We start from the raw sequence: 24,476 nt of genomic DNA on the forward strand, positions 1-24,476 counted from the left end.
TCTCCTTCCTAGGGCATCGGATTTCCACTTCAGGAGTGGAGATGGAGAGCGACCGCATTACAGCCGTGCGTAATTGGCCGACTCCAACCACGGTAAAGGAGGTGCAGCGTTTTTTGGGGTTTGCCAATTACTACCGGAGGTTTATCCGGGGTTTTGGTCAGGTGGCTGCTCCCATTACCTCACTGCTAAAGGGGGGCCCGGTGCGCTTGCAGTGGTCGGCTGAGGCGAACAGGGCTTTTGGGCACCTGAAGACTGTTTACCTCGGTGCCTGTGTTGGCTCATCCGGATCCCTCTTTGCCATTCATAGTGGAGGTGGACGCATCCGAAGCTGGGATAGGAGCAGTGCTCTCTCAGCGTTCGGGTACGCCACTGAAGCTTCGCCCCTGTGCTTTCTTTTCGAAGAAGCTCAGCCCGGCGGAGCGAAACTATGATGTGGGGAACCGAGAGCTGTTAGCTGTCGTAGAAGCCTTGAAGGTGTTGAGGCATTGGCTTGAGGGGGCTAAACACCCTTTTCTCATCTGGACAGACCACCGCAATCTGGAGTACATCCGGCAGGCGAAGAGACTGAATCCTCGCCAGGCAAGGTGGGCCATGTTTTTCACTCGTTTTGTGTTTACTCTTTCTTACAGACCAGGCTCCCAGAATGTTAAGGCAGATGCATTGTCTCGGCTGTATGACACAGAGGAGCGATGCATGGATCCCACTCCCATACTCCCAGCTTCGTGTCTGGTGGCGCCTGTAGTGTGGGAGCTGGACGCGGACATTGAGCGGGCGTCACGTGCAGAGCCCTCTCCCCCTGAGTGTCCAGCTGGTCGTCTGTACGTTCCGTCTGCTGTCCGCGACCGATTGATCTATTGGGCTCACACGTCATCCTGGGATAGGTCGGACGATGCGCCGTCTTGATGGGAGGTACTGGTTGTCCACTTTAGCTAAGGACGTAAGGATTTATGTTTCTTCCTGCTCGGTGTGCGCCCAGTGCAAGGCTCCTAGACACCTGCCCAGAGGTAAGCTACAACCTCTACCCGTTCCTTAACGGCCGTGGTCGCACCTGTCGGTGGATTTTTTGACTGATCTTCCACCTTCACAGGGTTACACCACGATCCTGGTCGTTGTGGATCGGTTTTCGAAGTCCTGTCGTCTCCTCCCTTTGCCCGGTCTCCCTACGGCCTTACAAACTGCAGAGGCCCTGTTTACACACGTTTTCCGGCACTATGGGGTGCCTGAGGATATAGTGTCTGATCGGGGTCCCCAGTTCACATCAAGGGTCTGGAAGGCGTTCATGGAGCGTCTGGGGATCTCGGTTAGTCTTACCTCAGGTTTTCACCCCGAGAGTAGTGGGCAGGTGGAGAGTTAACCAGGATGTGGGTAGGTTTCTGCGGTCTTATTGCCAGGATCGGCCGGGGGAGTGGGCGAAGTTCGCGCCCTGGGCAGAGATGGCTCAGAACTCGCTACGTCACTCCTCCACTAACCTTACTCCTTTTCAATGTGTATTAGGGTATCAGCCGGTTCTGGCTCCTTGGCATCAGAGCCAGACCGAGGCTCCTGCGGTGGACAATTGGTTTCGGCACGCTGAGGAAACCTGGGAGGCAGCCCACGTCCACCTTCAGCGTGCCATAAGGTGCCAGAAAATTGGCGCAGACCTCGCACCAGGGGACAGGGTCTGGCTCTCGACCCGAAACCTGCCCCTCCGCCTGCTCTGCCGGAAGCTGGGTCCGCGGTTTGTGGGGCCGTTTAAAGTCCTGAGGAGAGTGAACGAGGTATGTTATAGGTTACAACTGCCCACTAATTACCGTATTAACCCCTCGTTCCATGTGTCTCTCCTCAGGCCGGTGGTGGCTGGCCCGCTCCAGGAGGCTGAAGTGCGTGATGTTCCTCGGCCTCCTCTAGACATCGAGGGGGTCCCGGCGTACTCTGTTCGATCCATTTTGGATTCGAGACGTTGGGCGAGGGGCCTTCAGTACCTCGTGGACTGGGAGGGTTACGGGCCGGAGGAGAGATGCTGGGTTCCGGTGGAGGACGTGTTAGATCCTTCCATGTTATCAGAATTCCACCGTCTCCATCCGGATCGCCCTGCACCTCGCCCTCCGGGTCGTCCCCGAGGCCGGTGTCGACGCACGGCTGGAGCCGCGTGTCGGGGGGGGGGGGTACTGTCACGACTTCTGCCGAAGTCGTTGCCTCTCCTTGTTCGGGCGGTGCTCGGCGTCACTGGTCTTCTAGCCATCATTGATCCATTTTTCATTTTCCATTGGTTTTGTCTTGTCTTCCCACACCTGTTTTCAATCCCATTCATTTACCTGTTGTGTATTTAACCCTCTGTTTCCCCTCATGTCTTTGTCAGAGATTGTTATTTGTCAGTGTAGTGTTTTTTTGTATAGGTGCGCGACGGGTCTTCGTACCCATATTTGTTTATATTCATTTTTCTATTCAGTGTTATGGAGCATGTTACTTGGACATTTATAAAAGACTCCATTTTACACTCCTTTTGACTCTCCTGCGCCTGACTTCTCTGCCACCTATACACATATTTAATGTATGAATTGTCATTTATTGGTTTGTTCCAAAAGTGTGTAATGAAATTGTTTATCTCCATCTTGACCAACACATATATTAATATAGAGCTATTAAGCTTCCAGTAGGATGCTCTGCCAAGGCCATTATCAGTGATAAAAAGTTTAATGTCAATATAAATAGCTCCATGATCATGTCAGGAGAATTTTCAATCCCAATGATAATAACAATCAATCAATAGCTCTGACCAATCCCTAAGGTTTGTAAGACCATGGGTTTAATAATAAGTCAAAGACTCAGCTTATGCAAAAGGTTAGTACAGTTTATTCACGAGAACGTTCTCAAGTCAAGAATACAAAAACATCCATTTTATAGCTGCGCACATATTTCCACACAAACAGTAGGTATCCTACGCACATACATACACACAAACAGCAGGTATCCTACGCACATACTGTATCACTACCCAGCCGACAAAGATTAGGGGGACAGTGAGAAGTACTCCCCACCCCTACCAAATCTCCCAGAGGCCTAGCCAGGTCGGCACCGAACTTTGCTCAGACAGTCTGTGTCTAAGATACTAAAGATATATTGTACAGATATATCGTTTTACCCTAATTCTGACTAAAACTACACACATCATTAATTATAATTTTACTGACTAAAATCACACATCAGATTATACTTTTATGATTCTAATAAATGTCATACAATTATAAGGTCTCAGAGTGAATCATTTAATTTTTCAACATTTAAATTATTTTATCAGATCAGTAAGGGGAGTGGCCTGGATGTTAACAGAAATACCCTGTTAATCAAAACATTTAAGTGTAAGTGATAAGTGATCATAATTAAGTAAGTGATCCTTTTGAAGTTTGGAATTGTAACCACAAATGTTGGTAATAATAATGATGATGTTACAGTTGATAACAAGACAAAGAAAGTGACCAGAAGGTGCAAAATACTTCCATTGAAATGATTCTTTAGAGTGGTAACTCCAGCAGAGAGTTCAGAACCATGAGAGAGACATACTGCCCTAACAAGCAAAAAGGCATGAACTACTCATTTGGTCAAAAATGAGTTGTCATTTTTGTTACAATAAATACATGCTTAATCATCTGGACAAGTATCCTGCCTCTATTGTATTGTGCTTGGAGAAAATGGGGGTCATGTTAGCAGTGACTGCATAAAGTTACTGTGAAGCCAAGGTAAATAAAAGCCATTTTTCTAAATTCCACGCTATGAGCAGTTACTGCCTTTTCGCTTGGTAGGGCAGCATATATCATTACCCCACTGAGATCTCCAGAAGTTGATGTCGGTAGCAACTGAATGAGACTATTGAAAAAAACTAAGCTGTTTTAAGCTGTTTGGCAAATAAAAATAAAGCTTTGCACTTGACATTATTTCTTAACCCCCTAGCATTGAGTGAAACTATAGACAACGACAAAAGTGGAATTTTGAACAAAGTACAACGAGCTAAACAACAATTGCAAATCAAATAAGAATGAAAGGAAACCAGCGTTGCACACCATATAGATATAAATGATTGAGTGAGAGTAGTTTAGCATAACAAAGCTAACCGCCAGAACAAGAAACAAAGTGCTTGCTCACTGTGACTATACTGCAGGTAAAAATAACAGAAGTGAGAGAACAAATAAAATAGTAAATATCCATTACTCCAGTAATCCTGTGCAGTTAGAATGAAGGTTATATCACCTTAGTGCCGGGAGTGGGATCTGCTCACATCAGACGTAGCTATCTAGGTAACCTATGTTGACCAACAGGCACAGTCTATGACAGTTCCCAAGGAGTAAGGTTGATTTCGGATCAGTTGATGAAAGCGCACCCGACAGAGGAAGTAAGCCGCTTTCACTTCTTTTCATGCTTTTTCCACAGCTGGCCAGTTTCTCTCTCCTTTCTCTGTCTGCTTTCGAGAGGTCTTCAGCAAACTGCAGGTTGTTATCGCGTAGGAAAGTAGATTTCTTGGCTGCTTTCCAAATGGCATCCCTGTAGATCCGTGATGTGAACTGGAGAATGACACCTCTGGGCTTGGAGTCACCCTGCCTTCTCGTGCCGAGGCGATGTACAGTGTCGACAACATCTGCTAGCTTCGCCTTATCCACAGGTAGGATAGCTTGGTAGACTTCAATGGTCTCTTGCCGCACGTTCGCCCCATCTGCCTCGGGAACTCTATACAGTCTCAGATTCCACCATCTGGAATAGCTTTCGAGTTCCGCGATTCTTCTTTGGCACAAGTCCATCTTTCTCTCCTCCTTTTGACACACTTTTCAATGTGGGCGACCTCCTTAACGTTCTTGATTTCCATGCATGCAAAGTCAGCTGTTTTTTTAAAGCCCTCGATACTCATTGCGTTTTCGCCAACCATTTTCTCTATGGCATTGGACCTTGCATTGATGAGCCTGGAAAGTGTGGCGATAACATCATTATTGGCAGCGACATCTGGGCCCAGTTCAAACATGCCTTTCTTGGAAGCTGGAGGTTTGCTTGGGGTTATAGGCAAAGAAGGAAAATCCTGACACGGCAAGTGTCATAGAGTCTGTCAGACCAGTATAGTTGTGGCAGTTGTCAATCAAAGCATTTGTCTCCTGTGTAAAGACATTGGATGATGCCTGAGCATTGCTAGCTGAGGAGGTAGCCATAAGATGTCTCTTCTGTCAGTGCGCTGTGACATTTTGGAAAATATAATCTTAAATCATCAATAACGTGTTTTTTTAGCAAGCAAAGTAGTAATTTGGTAGTTCAAAATAATACACTTTTCGCTATCTTCAAAAGTTGGTATGCAGAGCTTGGTAGGACACGTGTGCTCAAGCTGCCATCTTGGAGACTCTCCTAAACAACTCCTTTCCACATGCCCACTACTTTCTTTTCGACACACCCAATATTTGACACGCCCACTACTTTCCTTTCGACACACCCACTCGCCCATACTCCGGTCGCCATATTGAGTGGCAGCTACCCCCTTCTCGGGTTTGTTCCAACTAGGTACCACACCTGATCAACTGAGCTAATTGATCAGTTCAGTGATTTCCTAAATTCAACACACCTGGTTTTCCAAGTTGCGTACCCTTGGTCTACAGGTAACGCAAAAAATTTGGGGATTTTTTTCCATAGCAATTTGCTATTATTTTTTGCTTGTCTGTCTGAAAACCATGAACTTTACTACCAGTAGATACACTGCTCAAAAAAATAAAGGGAACACTTAAACAACACAATGTAACTCCAAGTCAATCACACTTCTGTGAAATCAAACTGTCCACTTAGGAAGCAACACTGATTGACAATAAATTTCACATGCTGTTGTGCAAATGGAATAGACAACAGGTGGAAATTATAGGCAATTAGCAAGACACCCCCAATAAAGGAGTGGTTCTGCAGGTGGTGACCACAGACCACTTCTCAGTTCCTATGCTTCCTGACTGATGTTTTGTTCACTTTTGAATGCTGGCGGTGCTTTTACTCTAGTGGTAGCATGAGACGGAGTCTACAACCCACACAAGTGGCTCAGGTAGTGCAGCTCATCCACGATGGCACATCAATGCGAGCTGTGGCAAGAAGGTTTGCTGTGTCTGTCCGCGTTAGTGTCCAGAGCATGGAGGCGCTACCAGGAGACAGGCCAGTACATCAGGAGATGTGGAGGAGGCCGTAGGAGGGCAACAACCTAGCAGCAGGAGCAGGACCGCTACTTCCGCCTTTGTGCAAGGAGGAGCACTGCCAGAGCCCTGCAAAATGACCTCCAGCAGGCCACAAATGTGCATGTGTCTGCTCAAACGGTCAGAAACAGACTCCATGAGGGTGGTATGAGGGCCCGACGTCCACAGGTGGGGGTTGTGCTTACAGCCTAACACCGTGCAGGACGTTTGGCATTTGCCAGAGAACACCAAGATTGGCAAATTCGCCACTGGCACCCTGTGCTTTTCACATATGAAAGCAGGTTCACACTGAGCACATGTGACAGACATGACAGTCTGGAGACGCCGTGGAGAACGTTCTGCTGCGTGCAACATCCTCCAGCATGACCGGTTTGGCGGTGTGTCAGTCATGGTGTGGGGTGGCATTTCTTTGGGGGGACGCACAGCCCTCCATGTGCTCGCCAGAGGTAGCCTGACTGCCATTAGGTACCGAGATGAGATCCTCAGACCCCTTGTGAGACCATATGCTGGTGCGGTTGGCCCTGGGTTCCTCCTAATGCAAGACAATGCTAGACCTCATGTGGCTGGAGTGTGTCAGCAGTTCCTGCAAGAGGAAGGCATTGATGCTATGGACTAGCCGGCCCGTTCCCCAGACCTGATTCCAATTGAGCACATCTGGGACATCATGTCTCGCTCCACCACCGCCACGTTGCACCACAGACTGTCCAGGAGTTGTAGGGAGGTCATACAGGCACGTGGAGGCCACACACACTACTGAGCCTAATTTTTACTTGTTTTAAGGACATTACATCAAAATTGGATCAGCCTTGAGTGTGACTCCAAATCCAGACCTCCATAGGTTGATACATTTGATTTCCATTGATCATTTTTGTGTGATTTTGTTGTCAGCACATTCAACTATGTAAAGAAAAAAGTATTTAATACAAATATTTCATTCATTCAGATCTAGGATGTGTTATTTTAGTGTTCCCTTTTATTTTTTTGAGCAGTGTATTATGTCCTCCAATAAGTGTTTTATTTTTCCTGGTGAAAACTGATATTACATTAAAGTACACACATTAAAGGGTAAACAAATATATGTTTTAAGCAAAATTTATTCGTTTTTTTTTGACAATTGAAAACTTCAAGGAGTTGGGCAGGGTTGTCAAATGCATTCCATGGTGAGCAGAGTGTCTACAGGTTTTCGGTTTTTCCATTTTAAATTAAGGCCTAGAAAACCAGGTGAGTTCCTTACTAATTAGTGACCTTAATTCATCAATCAAGTACAAGGGGGAGAAAAAAAACACACACTTGGCCCTCTGTGGAATGAGTTGGTTTGATGGGAAGTTGTAATGTCATTTGCCTTTTTCCCAATATGTCATGATATATATGTCAATATGTCATGGACCACCTATTGAGCTGTTCATTTTGTTACACACACCTTTTAAGTAAATCCGATGTTAAATGGGGTGAAAAGGAGACAGGAGTGCCACTTTACAAGTTGCACAAAAAGACTTCTCCAGTTGTATGACAACACCGCCATCCAGTGGCTAGTGCAACATCTGTTTCTGGTTGAGATTTGAGTCACTGAACGCCTTCCGACAGAGACAAAACATGTCACGTACCTAACGGTTTGAATTAGCTGTTCATTTCACAAGTTGTGGATCACCTGCTATATGATTCCCGTCGTGTTGTTGGCCAACAACCCAGAAAGATGCCACAGAAAACACTGGGATCCATTGTAGGTCTGCTTTGCACCGGGACCTGTTTGGTACAGGTAAGCTGCAGTTTGCGTTCATAGCGCGGTAAGTTCTTTTAACCAAGCCCGTGGATCGCAGCTGGAAGTAGGCCTTCTATTGTGCCTTTTTGTTTCCCCACAAAGGAACTTGGGCATGGCTCGCTAGCAACTCCAACTTTGGGTGACGTCAGTTTGGGCAAATCGTGTGTTTGTTGATATATTTATAGCTACTATGTTTATAGCTTCAAATACTTATGATATTATCCGAAGTTTTGAAACTATTGGTACAATTAGTTGATAAACCAACAATAGCTAGCTACCCTAACGTTCGGTTATTTTGTCCGGTAGAGCACCGCAGTATACCTTTTTGCTTTCGATATTTTGAATTTGCTCATTTGTTCCTAGGATGATGGTAGAGAAGAAGGTTCTCACAGTTTTTTTTTTTTTTTTACCGAGAGTTGGGTTTTTCTTCAAGAGGGGGGAGGAGAAAATATGCTATTTTCTTGCGCTCGGGTGGTGTAGGGGACCTTAGTAAAAGTACAATACCGGTGATTGCGTGAAAGTAAAAAAATATACATTGTGTTCCAATTCAGGAGAATTAGACCTAATATAAAGATTATACACACTGCATCGGGCCTTCAGTACCTGAAGGCCCAATATTTTGTTGAGATTACCTTTTAGTTACCAAGAGTGTTATATTTAATCCCCCATCCATGCTGCATTAATGATATTTCCAGTTTACCACTTTCCTGATATTTTTTTAAAATATTGAAATTATTATTATTATTATTATTTTTTTTTTTCATTGTGATAGTTCTAAATGTTAATACCTCCCTATCCATATGATCTACAGACAAGTGTGGTGGGTTCCTATTCCTCTCATATGAAAGGTACACTTTTAATTTTTCCAAAATTATTTTCCTTAATTTTTAAAAAGCTATTTATCCTGTTATAGCTGTGGTTATTTGTTCTCATGCAGATTTAATTTTCAATAGTTTCTTATCCAAATGACCTATTTGACGTTAGGTCAGTCCCTCCAACTTGCCCTCTTAATGGATAGGTGGAAGTTTCAAACTGCTTATACCAGTCTCCACAAGCTTTGATCTCCACAAGTGCATATGTTTTTAGGTGTTGTGCCCATGACATTCCTGTGGAAGATGTAGTTTTTCAGAAGGGGCAAGATATGGGTATCTTGGCTCTGGTTATTGAATAGCTTAACATGGTAGGCCTACTTCTTGTGAGAGAATAGGTTCCTACCCCGGTGTCTTGGCTAAATTCCCCATTTGGACAATACCATAATGTTTGTAATCATTCCTCTGAGAAGTAATTATAGCTCATTCAATCAACTCTCCACCCTATGCAACTAACACTTGTTGAACGCTAAAAAATAATTATTTGATTTAAACTACTAATAAAATATTTACATTTCGGCCTTCATCAAAACAATGACAGACGGAATGGACAAGTACATGGGGATTAGGGAAGACAATCAGCTGCTGGTGCCAGTGAGCAGTGTCTGTCAATACAAGTAGGTCCACAGGGTAAGAGGTATTGTGGTCAATGGCTCCACCTAGTGGTATATACATGATGTTAAATATGTGCAATATTTAAAATATTTTTCCGCTTCAGATTTCAAAACCATCTTCATATAGAGCTACAGAAATGTTGATCTGTACGTGAACAAATAACCACAGCTGTAATAGTATAAATATCTGTTAAAAAAAAAAAGAATTGGAGAAATTTGGAAAAAAGTAAAAGGTGTACCTAAGACAGGTTATAGCTTGTGGACAGTGAGTTATTGAAAAAGGACCAACAATTGTAAATATTCATGAAATTCTTATGGGTGTACTATGAAAGAGGGAGGTCTGTGACTTAACATCAAGTGGTTTTACAGGTACAGTGCCTTAGTAAAGTATTCTGACCCCTTGACTTTTTCCACATTTTGTTACGGCCTTATTTTAAAAGGGATTAAATATGTTTTTCCTCCGCAATCTACAAATGGTACCCCATAATGACAAAGCAAAAACTGATTTTTAGAATTTTTTGCCAATTTATTAAATAATACATTTACATTCAGACCCTTTTGCTATGAGACTCAGAATTGATTTCCAGTGTTTCCATTGATCATCTTTGATGTTTCTACAACTTCAAATCAAATTTTATTTGTCACATACACATGGTTAGCAGATGTTAATGCGAGTGTAGCGAAATGCTTGTGCTTCTAGTTCCGACAATGCAGTAATAACCAACAAGTAATCTAACTAACAATTCCAAAACTACTGTCTTAAACACAGTGTAAGGGGATAAAGAATATGTACATAAGGATATATGAATGAGTGATGGTACAGAGCAGCATAGGCAAGATACAGTAGCTGATATCGAGTACAGTATATACATATGAGATGAGTATGTAAACAAAGTGGCATAGTTAAAGTGGCTAGTGATACATGTATTACATAAGGATACAGTCGATGATATAGAGTACAGTATATACGTATGCATATGAGATGAATAATGTAGGGTAAGTAACATTATATAAGGTAGCATTGTTTAAAGTGGCTAGTGATATATTTACATCATTTCCCATCAATTCCCATTATTAAAGTGGCTGGAGTTGTGTCAGTGTGTTGGCAGCAGCCACTCAATGTTAGTGGTGGCTGTTTAACAGTATGATGGCCTTGAGATAGAAGCTGTTTTTCAGTCTCTCGGTCCCAGCTTTGATGCACCTGTACTGACCTCGCCTTCTGGATGATAGCGGGGTGAACAGGCAGTGGCTCGGGTGGTTGATGTCCTTGATGATCTTTATGTCCTTCCTGTAACATCGGGTGGTGTAGGTGTCCTGGAGGGCAGGTAGTTTGCCCCCGGTGATGCGTTGTGCAGACCTCACTACCCTCTGGAGAGCCTTACGGTTGAGGGCGGAGCAGTTGCCGTACCAGGCGGTGATACAGCCCGCCAGGATGCTCTCGATTGTGCATCTGTAGAAGTTTGTGAGTGCTTTTGGTGACAAGCCGAATTTCTTCAGCCTCCTGAGGTTGAAGAGGCGCTGCTGCACCTTCTTCACAATGCTGTCTGTGTGAGTGGACCAATTCAGTTTGTCTGTGATGTGTATGCCGAGGAACTTAAAACTTGCTACCCGCTACTTGATTGGAGTCCACCTGTGATAAATTCAATTGATTGGAGAGGATTTGGAAAGGCACACAAATGTCTATATAAGGTCCCACAGTTGAAAGTGCATGTCGGAGCAAAAACCAAGCCATGAAGTCGAAGGAATTGTCCATAGAGATCCGAGACGGTTGTGGCCCAGATCTGGGGAAGGGTACCAAACATTTCTGCAGCATTGAAGGTCCCCAAGAACACAGTGGCCTCCACCATTCTTAAATGGAAGAAGTTTGGAACCACCAAGACTCTTCCTAGAGCTGGCCCCCTGGGCAATCGGGGAGAAGGGCCTTGGTTAATGAGTTGACCAAGAACCCGATGGTCACTCTGACAGAGCTCTGGAGTTCCTCTGTGGAGATGGGAGAACCTTCCAGAAGCACAACCATCTCTGTAGCACTCTACCAATCAGGCCATTATGGTAGAATGGCCAGATGGAAGCCACTCTTCAGTAAAAGGCACATTACAGCCCGCTTGGAGTTTGCCAAAAGGCACCTCATGACCATGAGAAACAAGATTATCTGGTCTGATGAAACCAAGATTGAACTCTTTGGCCTGAATGCCAAGCGTCATGTCTGGAGGAAACCTGGCACCATCCCTATGGTGAAGCAGGGTGATGGTAGCATCATTGCTGGGTCTGAATACTTATGTAAATTACATTTCAGTTTATTTGTAATTAGCAAAATAACTTTTTTTGCTTTGTCATTATGGGGTATTGTGTGTAGATGTGGGGGAAAAAACAATTTAATACATTTTAGAATAAGGCTCTAACATAACTAATGTGGAAAATGTCAAGGGGTCTAAATACTTTCCGAAGGCACTGTATGTCATTTGGATAAGAAAGTATTTTTATAAAATGATCTGTACGTGAACAAATAACCATAATTGTGATAGGATTAAATATGTATAACATCTAAGGGCAATTGGGGTAAAAAACTAAAGGTGTAACTTTCATGAGAGGAACCCACTCAAATGGATAGGAAGGTATTGAATGTTAGGTCTAACTTAATAAAAAATGGCAAGTTACAACGTATATTTGTAGAAACTGGTGAGCAGTGGCGCAAATGAGAGCCATCGCTTGTGCCTCATCTCCCTACATTGCTAATGGTGTGCATCAGTTATTTCAGATGGTGTCAACGTAAGACATTTTGAGAGTAGAATGTTGATGTTTTTTTAAGTCACAAGAAGTGACCTTGTCAGTCATTCTATTAAAAATCTCCCCCAGCAAAGAACCCACCCCTACCTTTCCCACCGCTGCTGAAAAATATCCTAGGGGAAACACTGAAGATCATAGGTCGATTTATGATCTTGTAATTTTTTACATAACACCTTCAAAATAAAGTATCAAAATGTAATTGTTGTGGGGGGGACAAAGTTGGCATTAAGGTGCACTATGCAGAAATCTAATAGTTCGCCTACAGTAATTTCAGTTTGTAACAACAAGTAAGTATAGTGTTGAATAATTGTGCCATCTAATCTGCTATGGAAAATATATATTTCACAACAACAAATATTGTATTTCCAACTGTTTGAAGCTGGTGTACAAAAGTGAGACGGGGAAAAAACAACGGGAAGCATAGAAATAGCGCACTTAACAGATCTACCGCTTGTTAGGCTTGCTTTCAATGAGAATGACAGATCTATAACTCACTTTTCTATGTGATTTTTCAGTTCTCCAAAAAGAACATTATTGCAGCTTTAATTGATTAAATCCTGTAAACACCAGGTTCTGCTGATGGCACTTTTAAGATGGTCCTTTAGCCTCGAATGTATAATATTCCCCCTTTTTTTTTTTTTTTTAAACCAACAAAGTCACTTCTTGAAAAATGGGATGGATTTGAAAAAAGGTTTACCCTTGCTCTCTACCGTTATCTGATTCTACTTATATCACTCGTCTTCCTAGGACCTTCAGTGGGCAAGGTATTGACGAGCAAACTTCGAATATCCAAACTGAAAACAAATTTAATGTGGCGGTCCACTAAACTAGCTAGCTTATGTTTGCAAGCATAATATTTTGTAGACATAGTGAGAATTTATCTGTAGCTACTGGACAATTTACTATTTTGAAGTGTACAACAAGTCACTTCGATAGCTGGCTGTTAGCTACCACCAGTAAACACAGCACGCAAAATGACTGGTTAGCTAGCTAGCTTTCTAGCTAAGTAACTGCATTTTCCCTTTTATGTATTTGTTGGTAGCGATGCATATAGCTTGCTGTAACTGTTAGCTAGCTACTGGCCACAAACCAGTTTTATTTAGCCTATCACAGTACCTGGTTAAAATGCTACTCTGCTAGACTTAGTTAAAAACAACTTGAGTGCATTTGGCAGCTTCTATGATATGTTTGTATAATCAGGGGATGTCACTTACCTGTCAATGCAACACCTATAGTGCATTCAGAAAGTGTTCAGACCCCTTGACTTTTCTCACATTTTGTTACGTGTACAGCCTTATTCTAAAATTGATACAATTATTCCCCCCTCCCCGCCAATCTACACATTACCCCATAATGACAAAACAAAAACAGGTTTTGAAATCTTTGCAAATTTATCAAAAAGAAAATTTAAATCACATTTTCATAAGTAGTCAGACCCTTTACTCAGTACTTTGTTGAAGCACCTTTGGTAGCGATTACAGCCTCACTGTCTTCTTGGTATGACGCTACAAGCTTGGCACACCTGTATTTGGGGAGTTTCTCCCATTCTTCTCTGCAGATCCTCTCAAGTTCTGTCAGGTTTGATTGGGAGCGTCGCTACACAGCTATTTTAAGAGAGAGCTCCAGAGATCTCCAGAGATGTTCGATCGGTTTCAAGTCCGGGCTCTGGTTGGGCCATTTCAAGGACATTCAGAGACTTGTCCTTGCCGCTGAAAAACATCCCCACAGCATGACAGTGCCACCACCATGCTTCACCGTGGGGATGGTGCCGTGTTTCCTCCAGACGTGACGCTTGGCAGGCAGGCCGACGAGTTCAATCTTGGTTTCATCAGACCAGAGAATTGTTTCTCATGGTCAGAGTCCTTTAGATTCCTTTTGGCAAACTCCAAGCAGGCTGTCGTGCATTTTTACTAAGGAGTGGTTTCCGTCTGGCCACTCTACCATAAAGGCCTGATTGGTGGAGTGCTACATGCACTGTGAACTGTGGAACCTTGTATAGACAGGTGTATGCCTTTTCAAATCATGTCCAATCAATTTAATTTACAACTGGTGGACTCCCAAGTTGTAGAAAAAGGATGATCGCTGGAAACAGGATGCGCCTGAGCTCAATTTCGAGTCTCATAGCAAAGGGTCTGAATACTTATGTAAATGAGGTATTTCCGATTTAATTTATTTTATTTGCCAAAATGTCTAAACCTGTTTTCACATTTATTCATTTTTTATTTTATTTAACTAGGCAAGTCAGTTAAGAACATTCTTATTTACAATGATGGCCAAACCCGGACAACGCTGGGCCAATTGTGCACTTCGCTATGGGACTCCCAATCACGGCCGGATGTGATACAGTATTGTGTGTGGATTGAGGATTTGAATGAATCAATTTTAGCATAAGGCCGTAATGTGGAAAAATGGAAGGGGTCTGAATACTTTCAGAATGCACTATTTTCTCATTTGATTTTCAACGCATTGAATGCTATTTGAATGTTCATCCACAGTGAAAGTGGGTCTGTGACTTTGCAGGCTTGCTTGTTAGTGTTTTGTGCAGTAAATGCCAATGTAACTTTGTCAAACAGCTGAGCATGTTTGCATAATCCTGAGATTTACTCCCAGTTGTGTGTGTGTGTGTGAGAGATGTCACTGAATAGCATGCCTGTGTGTTTGTGTTTAGGGTAAGGAGTTCTGTTTTGGAGTGAACAATGAGCAATACCGGTGTGAGATGGGGTACTGCTGCGGTGAGACGGAGTGCTGCACCTACTACTACGAGCTGTGGTGTATGTTCTGAGTGTCCTCTTCTATCCTTGCCTTTCTAGCACCACTGTCCCTCTTCCCGATATTTATTTTCCTCCAATTTTTACATGATATATTCTTCATTATGGGAATCTCTGAATTTGTCACTTTCATTTGAGTCACTCCAATTTGACAAATAATTATGTAGTAATGCTGAAATCAATGGCGCTGAAACAAATTAGCATTGGCCAAAATGGGTTGATTGAATGTATCTACATGATTTTTTTTGCAGGGTTCTGGCTGGTGTGGACCCTCATCATAATGCTGAGTTGCTGCTGTGCCTACCGTCACCGCCGGGTCAAGATGCGGCTGCAGCAGGAGCAGCGCCAGCGCGAAATCAGCCTTATGGCCTACCAGGGTGCTTCTAGCGCCTTCATTTCCCCTCCACCCCTCAACCTGAGTGAGTCTCTCAGCCCCAACTGGATACTTATTGCATGACCCCCCATCTGCACCTATTACATCCCTGAAATGACTTTACCACCTTGTCCCTCTGAGTCAACTGTTTAGAGTAATTAGGCCTAGTGGCTTGGAGATGGTTCTTAGCAGATTCAGAACCATGCCTGACAATTAGTTATTTAGTTCAACACCAGATAACCCTATCTAGACCGTGTTAACCCTTTACACTTGTGGGAATTGGCCTAAATGGTTAGGGCTACATTTCAATGTTTCTTACAAAATAAATATTAAATGCATAAGCATGGTAGCATTTGAAAGGGAACAGTTTGGAGATTACGGGAAAATGATTAGACCAAAGTTGAGGACACAACAGATCACCTGAAAACAGACTGAATCCAAACATGATACTGTTGATTTTATGTGCATTTTGATATTCACTGTTTTTTTGTTGTTGTTGCTGCATTTGTTGATAATGAAATCTGAAAATACTCTGGATACATTCAGTAAAGTGATAAAAATATTCCTGGAAAATGTGGGGTGGCTGCAACAGACAAAAAAATGACAAGAATTTGAGTGAGAGGATTAACTGGTGTCTCCATGTGGCCACACCTCTCCAAAGTGTGAACAGTTCCTAGGTAATTTCAATGCACTTTTTGACTCAAAGAAGAGCTTCAACTAAAGTTATATATTTTTTGCTCCTAGCTGTGCAGTTGAACTAGAGCAAGCACACTTCTAGTTGTTTAGAATACTGCATCCCTGCCATCACACAATTACTTTTTACGCAATCCAAAAATGGCCCATTTTTTATAAATCACAATCTGGTCAGGTGGGCATCATTTGAAAGCTTCTTCTGTTACCAACATGACAAGTTTATAGGGTTGTCACAATATCAGAATTTTTACTTGGATATTAGGTTTAGTATCGCAATACTCTATAGCATCATAATTCCCAATACCAAAACGATACCACAGCAAAAAAAGGCATATTAGCCAAAGCCACGGAATGGCACTTGATCCAGACCGACAGCTAGAGCTCTGTTCAATCGTTGTGCATCTTTTGAGTTTAAAATCATTGCAGTTGCACTTAATTATGTTGACATTTTTGAGACGTCTGTGTATGCCTTAATGAATCAATTATACAGTCAATATGAATTTTTACCAATCTAACGACATAATGGGAATAATTTATTTGAATGGTTAATCTCTAGTGATAAACTAGGTACATCAAGATGTAGCCTAGGCCTATCCACAATACAGGTTCATTTCTATTCAATAGGAGTGTGCATGCATTGAGTTATTGAGCTTGTTTTGGCTGATTTCATGGGGCTACAGTTGACAAGCTGTACTGATAAACAACATTTGCCTAGACGTGGCTTCTTTTATAAAACTGTGTGCTGCCTCTTTAGCTAGCAATGACGTAATTTGCGAGGCAAGAAGGGGGAGACCTGTCGGAGCACAGTCAGTTCTGAGGCAATAGGTCATCTTTGTAAGAGAGACCGAATAAGTGAATGAATGAAGTTTTTGGTGGCAATCAGCATGGTTTGCATATTATGACAAAGTACTATGGTAATGAATTGATTTTTAGCCGTCAGCTAGCAAGGAAAGTTAGCCTACAAAGCTGGAAACTACCGGTATCTTCGTCCATTGTAAAGGGTTGTAGCCTGTATGGACATTGTTTTGCGAACAGTAATTAAGTTTCTACATGCTGTGTCACATTATTCAAGCGTGTTAACTTCTGTGGAGCATGAGCAGGGAGCTAACATGATGCACTCCAGACTCCCAGTGCAGGCTAGCAATGAAGTGGAGCAGGCATGGTGCGCACTATAATAAGGGGTTGGCTGTGCTGATATAGGCTTGACACGTTTGACAGAAGTACCGGGGAAAAATAAATAAATCTAGTACCGAACCATTTTTCATGTTCTACTATCGAAAAAGTACAGAAGTTTTGGTATACCGAAAACACTACAAGCTAAGTTATAAAATACGATCTTTGACAGGGCAATTTAGAGAAACGGATCGTAATTTTGTTACGCATAGAAATGAGTCGTGCATGTTCTGCTGCAAAGTTTCTTCACAATAGACAAACGGGCTCATTCTGTTCAGAACAATCCAGGGTATGACCCCATGTCATCTTGTACATCAAACATAGTGATCAGAGACGTTGACACGGTATATGATATGGAAATGTGAAGTTCGCATTTGGACTCATGGCTGTTTGGCTTGATTGTATGACTTCGAAACGGTATTTATTATAATCAACGTTTCATCTTTCAAAATAGAGTCCTTTTAATTTACAGCTTTTCCCTCAAACAACCAAAAATGTTGCAGAAGTTGCCCAATTTGCAGGAGGGATGGGGGCAACTTGTCATGTGCTGTGCTCAAGTTTCAGAACGGCGGTCAGTCAAAACCTATACAGCGCCGTGAAGCACAGAGCCTGAGCTCTGACGTCATTTATAGCATATTACTGTACAGCCACTTCATTCCAATTCAGGCGGTATTGGTGCCCAAATCTGCAATTTTCAAACCGTATATGGGTATGAGTGTAAAGGGTTAAGATGGTTGACTCCTGTGTGTTTGTTTATTTACACCAAGGGTTCTGGACAGACTGCAAGCTTCCTGACTATGAAGAGGTGGTGGGTCATCCCCCGACTCCCCCTCCGCCTTACTCCGAGATTCCCCCAGAGACCACCACTGCCATCATGCTGCCCTCCATCCAATCAGAAGTGGTCTTGATGCTGGAGCCCTCAACAGAGGACGCGCCAAGAGAGGAGCAGACCGCCAATTCGCCATCAGACCAAGAAGCCGCGTCTGTGCCCAGCCAATCAGAGCGACCAGTGGAGGTGGACCCTGAATGCCCATTGGAGGAGCTGCTGACCCGGCGCAGGCACGTGACAGGCGACTCAGGGATTGAGGTGTGTGTTTGCCAACTAGATGAGGGCTCTGGGCCGGAGGAGGACGAGGAGCTGATGTGTCAGGGGGCCACGGGGGACTGCTGCTCTGCCTCTGATCACCACCACACCCTCAGACACAAAGCGAGAACCCCTGAGCCCCAACCTCAGGGTCAGACCACCAGCACCGGAGACCGCCTGGTCTGAGCTCCACCACCTACCATCCCAGAGGCTGCTGTTGCTGCCCGATCTGTGCTTTAGGGAGGGAGACCCAGGAGAGCTCTTGTCATTGTCATCATAACAATAACTCCGACACCACCAGCAAATGAAATGCCCCACAATAACTCACCAAATTAACCAGGTTGTCCTGTTTAACATCCTTCTCAGTTATGATCCATATAATGAAGATGACAAAAAGAAAAGCTCTTATTTGAGAAATATGATTTTTTTTTAGTGTGGCTAATGGCTTAATTGTTTAATACCCATGGTCCCTCTGCTTTGTTTAGTTCTTAACATGGGGATGATGAGGAAGAATGTTAAGTCTTCCTGGATGGGGGAGGGGCTAAAACCTCTAGAGACCACCAGGTGGTAAGAAGAGGTGTTGACGCTGGCACAGAATTGACTACATCTACCCACCCCCACTGTCTGGCCTGGACATTTTCTTCTGGTCCTTCTAACATTTCACCTACGTGGGGACAGGACAGTATACCGCAACAGTCACCAACCCACAAGCCTCTAGGCCCCAGCACATAAGGGTCAAAACAGGAAAATAATGCTTCAAGACACAATCCTGACCTGAGGGGACTGAACAAGGTGTATGGACTGTGACAAAAGGAACTTGTTTTGTTTTTGTAAGGGCGTGTACTGTGTAATCTAGGAGACAGCTGCAAAGTGATGTCACTCTTCGCGGAGTGACGGCAGGGCTATTTGCATCTAGAGAAGAGGCTGGGAAGGGGAAGTGAAGCTGTGCCTGTCTCTTATAGGCTCTCCATCTCTGGACTGTGTCCCAGTAACATCAGACTCCTCCCCCTGAATCCCCCCGCTTCCCATCCCTCGTGACTCCACCAGTACTCCGGTCAACACTTGGCCAGACTGAAATGTATTGAATGGACTGGAACAGACGTTTTGATGTGCGGCCAAGTTCTGTCTGTGGCCAAGTGAACTCAAGACTGTAAGCTGTGACATTATCCCATCGCTGTGCCTGCAACTTGGTGTCTATAAAAAGCCCTGCGGTGGTCGACTGTGTCCCCCAGCCCGGCAGTGATATTACCAGGGATACTGAAGGTTCAGCTCTCTAGTACTTTGCTCCTTTATCATTATCTTGTCATTGTATTACTTCTCTCTAAAACCAGCTTTGGCTGAGGCCACTATTACCCACATTAATAGCAACACAGCTCTACCAAGGTGCTGCTGTGGGTGTATTGTGTGTTTTATAGGATGTGTAGAGGAGTAGTCTTATTTAGGGTAGCCACAAAGTGCCCTGGCCCCTGGTGTAATGCACTCAACTCACCAGGCTTTAGACCACTTTTATAAACAATGCACTAGGATATTGCATGGAAGGCATGAGTCATTTGTTTTTGTCTGTGTGTAGGTAGTGTGTTCTGATTTGTTGTGTCTGCAACATATAGTGACACACTCCTAGACCATTGGCCCCAAGCTGGCACTGATGAATCGGCGGTTGCTGTTTTGATCCAGCAACAGCCAGAGCCTGATAGTGACGCAGCTTCACCACGAGTCTCCTGTTCGTGTGGGGCTCGGACTGAGTGAACCAAGGTTTTAAGTATAGACACCCTGTACCTAGTTTCATCATGTTATGACTGCACTGGGCCTGCAGTGTGCTGTTGCTTACACCCTTGGCTTGCGGTGGTGTGAACCCTGTAGGAGCAATGCTAGAGATTTGTGGTGGTGTTTTCCATTCAGTGGGGGTGGCTTTGCTGTGTGTGTAGTGTTAGCATAGCTGCACACAGATAAACTGCATGTACCTCAGTGTTGTGCGTCGCTTGCCGACGCGGAGTTGTAGAATCGGGTGTGGAGTGCATGTGATCTTACTGTGCAGTTCCACCTTGAAGAAGAAGCACCACACAAGTCCAGCTGCTTTTTTTTGGGAGGGGGTGGGGGGTGTTTAAATGGCAGTGATGTTTTATTATTTAGGCTATTGATTTGCCTTCATACAGCACTGATCAATTAGGTTATGGACTGATGCACTGTTTATTAACATCTAATGAAAAAGGAAATTGACACAGATTTATTCTGAATATCTATCCATAAATATGTAGGATCTTAATTTGATCACTCTGTTGCAGGAGAACCTTCCTGCAATTCAGGAAATGTAAAACATTTGTTTCATTTGAGATTTTAACATTCAAAAGGCACTCAAACATGTGAGTTATCTTTGTTGCAGGTGCATGGTAACACTGCTCTGGCTAGTATCACTGCGCTGGCTAGTATCACTGCTCTTTGTTAAGCTTTATGTATCAGCCTTAAGGCCTTCTTTTGTACTATAAACTTTAATAGAATACTTATGAAATGCACATTGTTATATTTGGTGACACGTTTATTTTCCCTCGACTCCAACCTCATTCGATGCATCGTACTGGGTGGAGTGGAGCAATGTCTACAGAAGGGTGCAAATTAAAAATACGAAAGCTCTGGGGGGAAAAATGCCTTGAGGCAGATACGTAAAGCTTAGTAAAGAGCAGTGGTACTTTTTATTTTTCCCCCTTGTGTATTTGAGACTTAAAAAGGATTCTGCAGTTATGTCATTTTCACTTTGAAATTTCAGACATGATTGTATCAACCCCTACAAAAATGTCCATGAATTATATTTCCACATTTCCTGTTGCTGCATGATTATTTTCCTGCTGTAGCAAACTGGCTCAAATGTAAGTTCCTACATCTAAGTTGTCTGTCTTCCGTAGAGCATAGTCATGCACACACACTCCTGTTCTCATTCTCACATTAGGACATGTTTGTGATAAGACACCTTAAGCTGCCTTGGTAGGTTGCTAGGGAACAGACATGAGGATCGAGCTGCAGAAGGCCTATGAACAGACTCTGTTTAGAGGTCATTCTGAGGCATAGGGAAATGCCTTACTACGGTCAGTTGAAGTTGGGTACAGGTAGACTAGATGTGTTTTAGGCTTCTGTATTTGATGAGTAGGTGGTTATATTTCAGGCCTATGCTTTTTGAAGATGGTAAAAAGGTTTGAGCATGTCTTCCCCCGCCCCCCCTGGTAGTCCAGAGTCATCCTTTATACAAATGGAGTCTGAAGTGTAAGCGTCTGACATGTATTGGTCAGCTCAACTTGTTGTTCTAGGATGTGGTAAACTCAGAGTGAAACCACAAGACAAGATCATGACTCCTATATGTTGCAGAAACTGTGGCCTGTAGAATAGGCAACATTTATTTAGTCAGAAAACGTATGAGAAATTCCGTTATCTGTGGTCATGTAGAATTTTCTTCTTAGGTACCCCTATTTTCCTTAGATAAAAAAAAAAAAAATGTGTAAAGGATATGATGGACATTAGTTTGATATTTGAACTGACCTGAAAGCATGTTGAATTAGTAAATGGGAGAAAAAACATGTACATGAATGCTTGTTTTGTTTTCTTGTGATTCATATGTTTTTTTGTAAAAAGTAGAGGCTAAAGTGCATTCATTTTGATGCAGTATAGATGAAGGTAATGGACATTGAAAAGGTGTTTTCTTGTTTTTGAAATGAGGATAATGGGGACCCATGGATTCAGTCCCATTGCTTACTGGGCAAGATAATTGCCAAACAAACTTATTTGGCTTTCATGTGTTTACCTAGATAAAGGGCTATCAGTCAATCATGGACAAACATCCTTCCATTCATCTGTTCTGTAATTTTCCGCTTTGCCTACAGTTGTAATATCTGAACATAATTGTTTGGACATCTTTTCTGTAGTAAATAATAGGCTATTTGTAAAAAAATGTTTTTATATTGATCTTTTCTTTTGGTTTCAATGTTCAGAAGCTTGTATCTCTCCTTTTCCTCTCAAGCCCCCCACCTGGTCCACATGGCCTCTCTGGTATACCAGCAAAGAGGGAACAAGCTAGGTCCAGTGGCAGGTTGGGTATATGGTCCCTGGTGAGGTAACTATCCCCAGGTGTGATGATTTGGGCGGGGGGGGGGCTTGAGTCATGGCTCATTGCATAAACCTCTGAATCATGAGGAACCCCTCCCCCTCCAGGGGGCCCAAACATGGTCACAGAGAGTGTGTGACAACCCTCACCAATGTTGGTCTTTTTTGAGGCAGGGTTCTTGCCCACGCATGTACTGCAGGCACAGTGCACAATTTATATTTTGAGATTGTTTGCCAGTACCAAACAATTACTGTACTCAAACCCACATGTGACGTCTCACTTGCATATGCATACTGTCCTATTGTCATGAATAGCAAACATGCTGTTTTTTGTGGACATCTGTATTTGACACTGATCAGAAATCTACTATTGGCACCAGTGCCATCAGTTGTCAGCTCACGTTTAATTTACCTTGCTCACTAGGCCAAAGCTCTGTCATTGTAGAATATCATCCTCCTTTCACCCGACGTGTTCCTCTTCATTTCAGCGACACATGCCTCTGTAATATACTGTACCTGACTAGGCTATGCAAAAACATAAACCCACTGATGTATGCTGCAATAACTCCTGTCTGTAGTTGCCAGTACAAGCAATATTTCTGTCACACTGTACCTCATTTGGTATGTGTAATGTCTTTGTTTATTTTTTTTTTTAAATATATATATATATATAACAAAAAATAATGGTTATTATTGCTACTATGTCATTTGTGTGTATGCTTTAAAAGTAAATGTTTATCTACATGTTACCTCTTGGTGTGTGGGGAGGGGAGAAAATATGAAGCCATTCTAGTAAATTCTTCACCTTTCTGTTCATCTTTAGTGACATAGTGGATAGAATGTTTTGCTCTCATTCTAATTTGTTAAGTATATTACTCTTGCTTTTATTATTATGGGGGGGTACATCTGTTTTGGTTGTTAAAGTAGTGTTTTGAATGCCTTTTGTGGGATAAATGCCATTTAATCTTTCCTCAGACTAACATTTATTCTGTTTGCTCTGGGTACTTTTGCCACTGGTCCATCCCTTGTGTTGCCCTGTCATGGCGCATTGGGTGTCTTTGTAAACCGCAGCACGTTTGTCTGTTTTTAGTATTTGAGGCATTTTCAATGACTAAATAGTAATAAGGTCTTGTCTTTTTCTCCTCGATTGCCCAACCTTTTGATATAGATAGCAACCTGTATAAAGTATGGAAGCCAATATAACCCAATGCTAGATGGCAGAGTGACGACACCTCAGCTAGCCCAGAAGATTTTAAATTTTTACATGGTCTCACTTAGGGGTGGGTTGCACTTGAATTATACAACACTAAGGCAACAATGTACTCGCCCCATAATCAAGGATGCTCTGTTACCCACTTGTAACCCAGATGTTTCTTGCATTTCTCCCTCAACCATAGTTGGATAATGTCAAGCGGATGTTGATTCGCGTGGGAAGACTTTTCCAAAACAGCACAAATACCCACGCTTGAAAAGGAAACGGTTGTCCAGAGGCGCATACCCCTTTCATTATCACCTAGAACAAGCCAAACAAATAGGGGAATGCACTGAAATGTGTGGTACATTTGAATGCTTTGGTTTAGTGGGGGTCTGCTGTGTACTCTAGGGGTCATTTTTATTTTTTATAATAAAACAAACCTTGGCACTCAACTGAAGTTGTACTGTTTTTGCTTTGAATTTTCTAGTTTGCTGTTTCTCAAGCCTATAGTGTTGGCGTTTTGATAGACTACCTGAGAGCATAACGTACTACCTGAGAGCATAACGTACTACCTGAGAGCATAACGTACTACCTGAGAGCATAACGTACTACCTGAAAGCATAACGTACTACCTGAGAGCATAACGTACTCCACAGTAAGCGGTTCCCCACCCAGGCATCTGAACCAGTTGAGCTATTGCTCGAGGAGCATCAGAAGGCAGAGTGAGATGGTGCCTGAGGCACGTGGAGGAGGAGTACCCAAGACATCCTCTAACATGCTCTTCTTTAGGGACAAAGTCACATGTAGTAGTCCCACATTGCCAGATATGCCTAAAAGGATGGGGGCAATACTTCCAAGGATAATATTAGTGCAGAACACAAACTTAACCATGTGTGGTA

General features: G+C 43.0%; 1 protein-coding gene across 1 annotated transcript; it reads left to right on the forward strand.

Moving 5' to 3' along the window:
- Positions 1-7,481: 7,481 nt before the first annotated feature.
- On the forward strand, positions 7,482-24,029 carry LOC112230982 (WW domain-binding protein 1). Its single transcript, XM_024397441.2, has 4 exons — positions 7,482-7,935; positions 14,874-14,976; positions 15,225-15,392; positions 17,980-24,029. Exons 1-4 carry the CDS (start codon positions 7,873-7,875, stop codon positions 18,480-18,482), a joined length of 837 nt encoding a protein of 278 aa, XP_024253209.1. The 5' UTR covers positions 7,482-7,872; the 3' UTR covers positions 18,483-24,029.
- Positions 24,030-24,476: the final 447 nt, after the last annotated feature.

This window comes from Oncorhynchus tshawytscha, linkage group LG33 (genome assembly GCF_018296145.1).
Source record: "Oncorhynchus tshawytscha isolate Ot180627B linkage group LG33, Otsh_v2.0, whole genome shotgun sequence".
Lineage (NCBI taxonomy): Eukaryota > Metazoa > Chordata > Actinopteri > Salmoniformes > Salmonidae > Oncorhynchus > Oncorhynchus tshawytscha.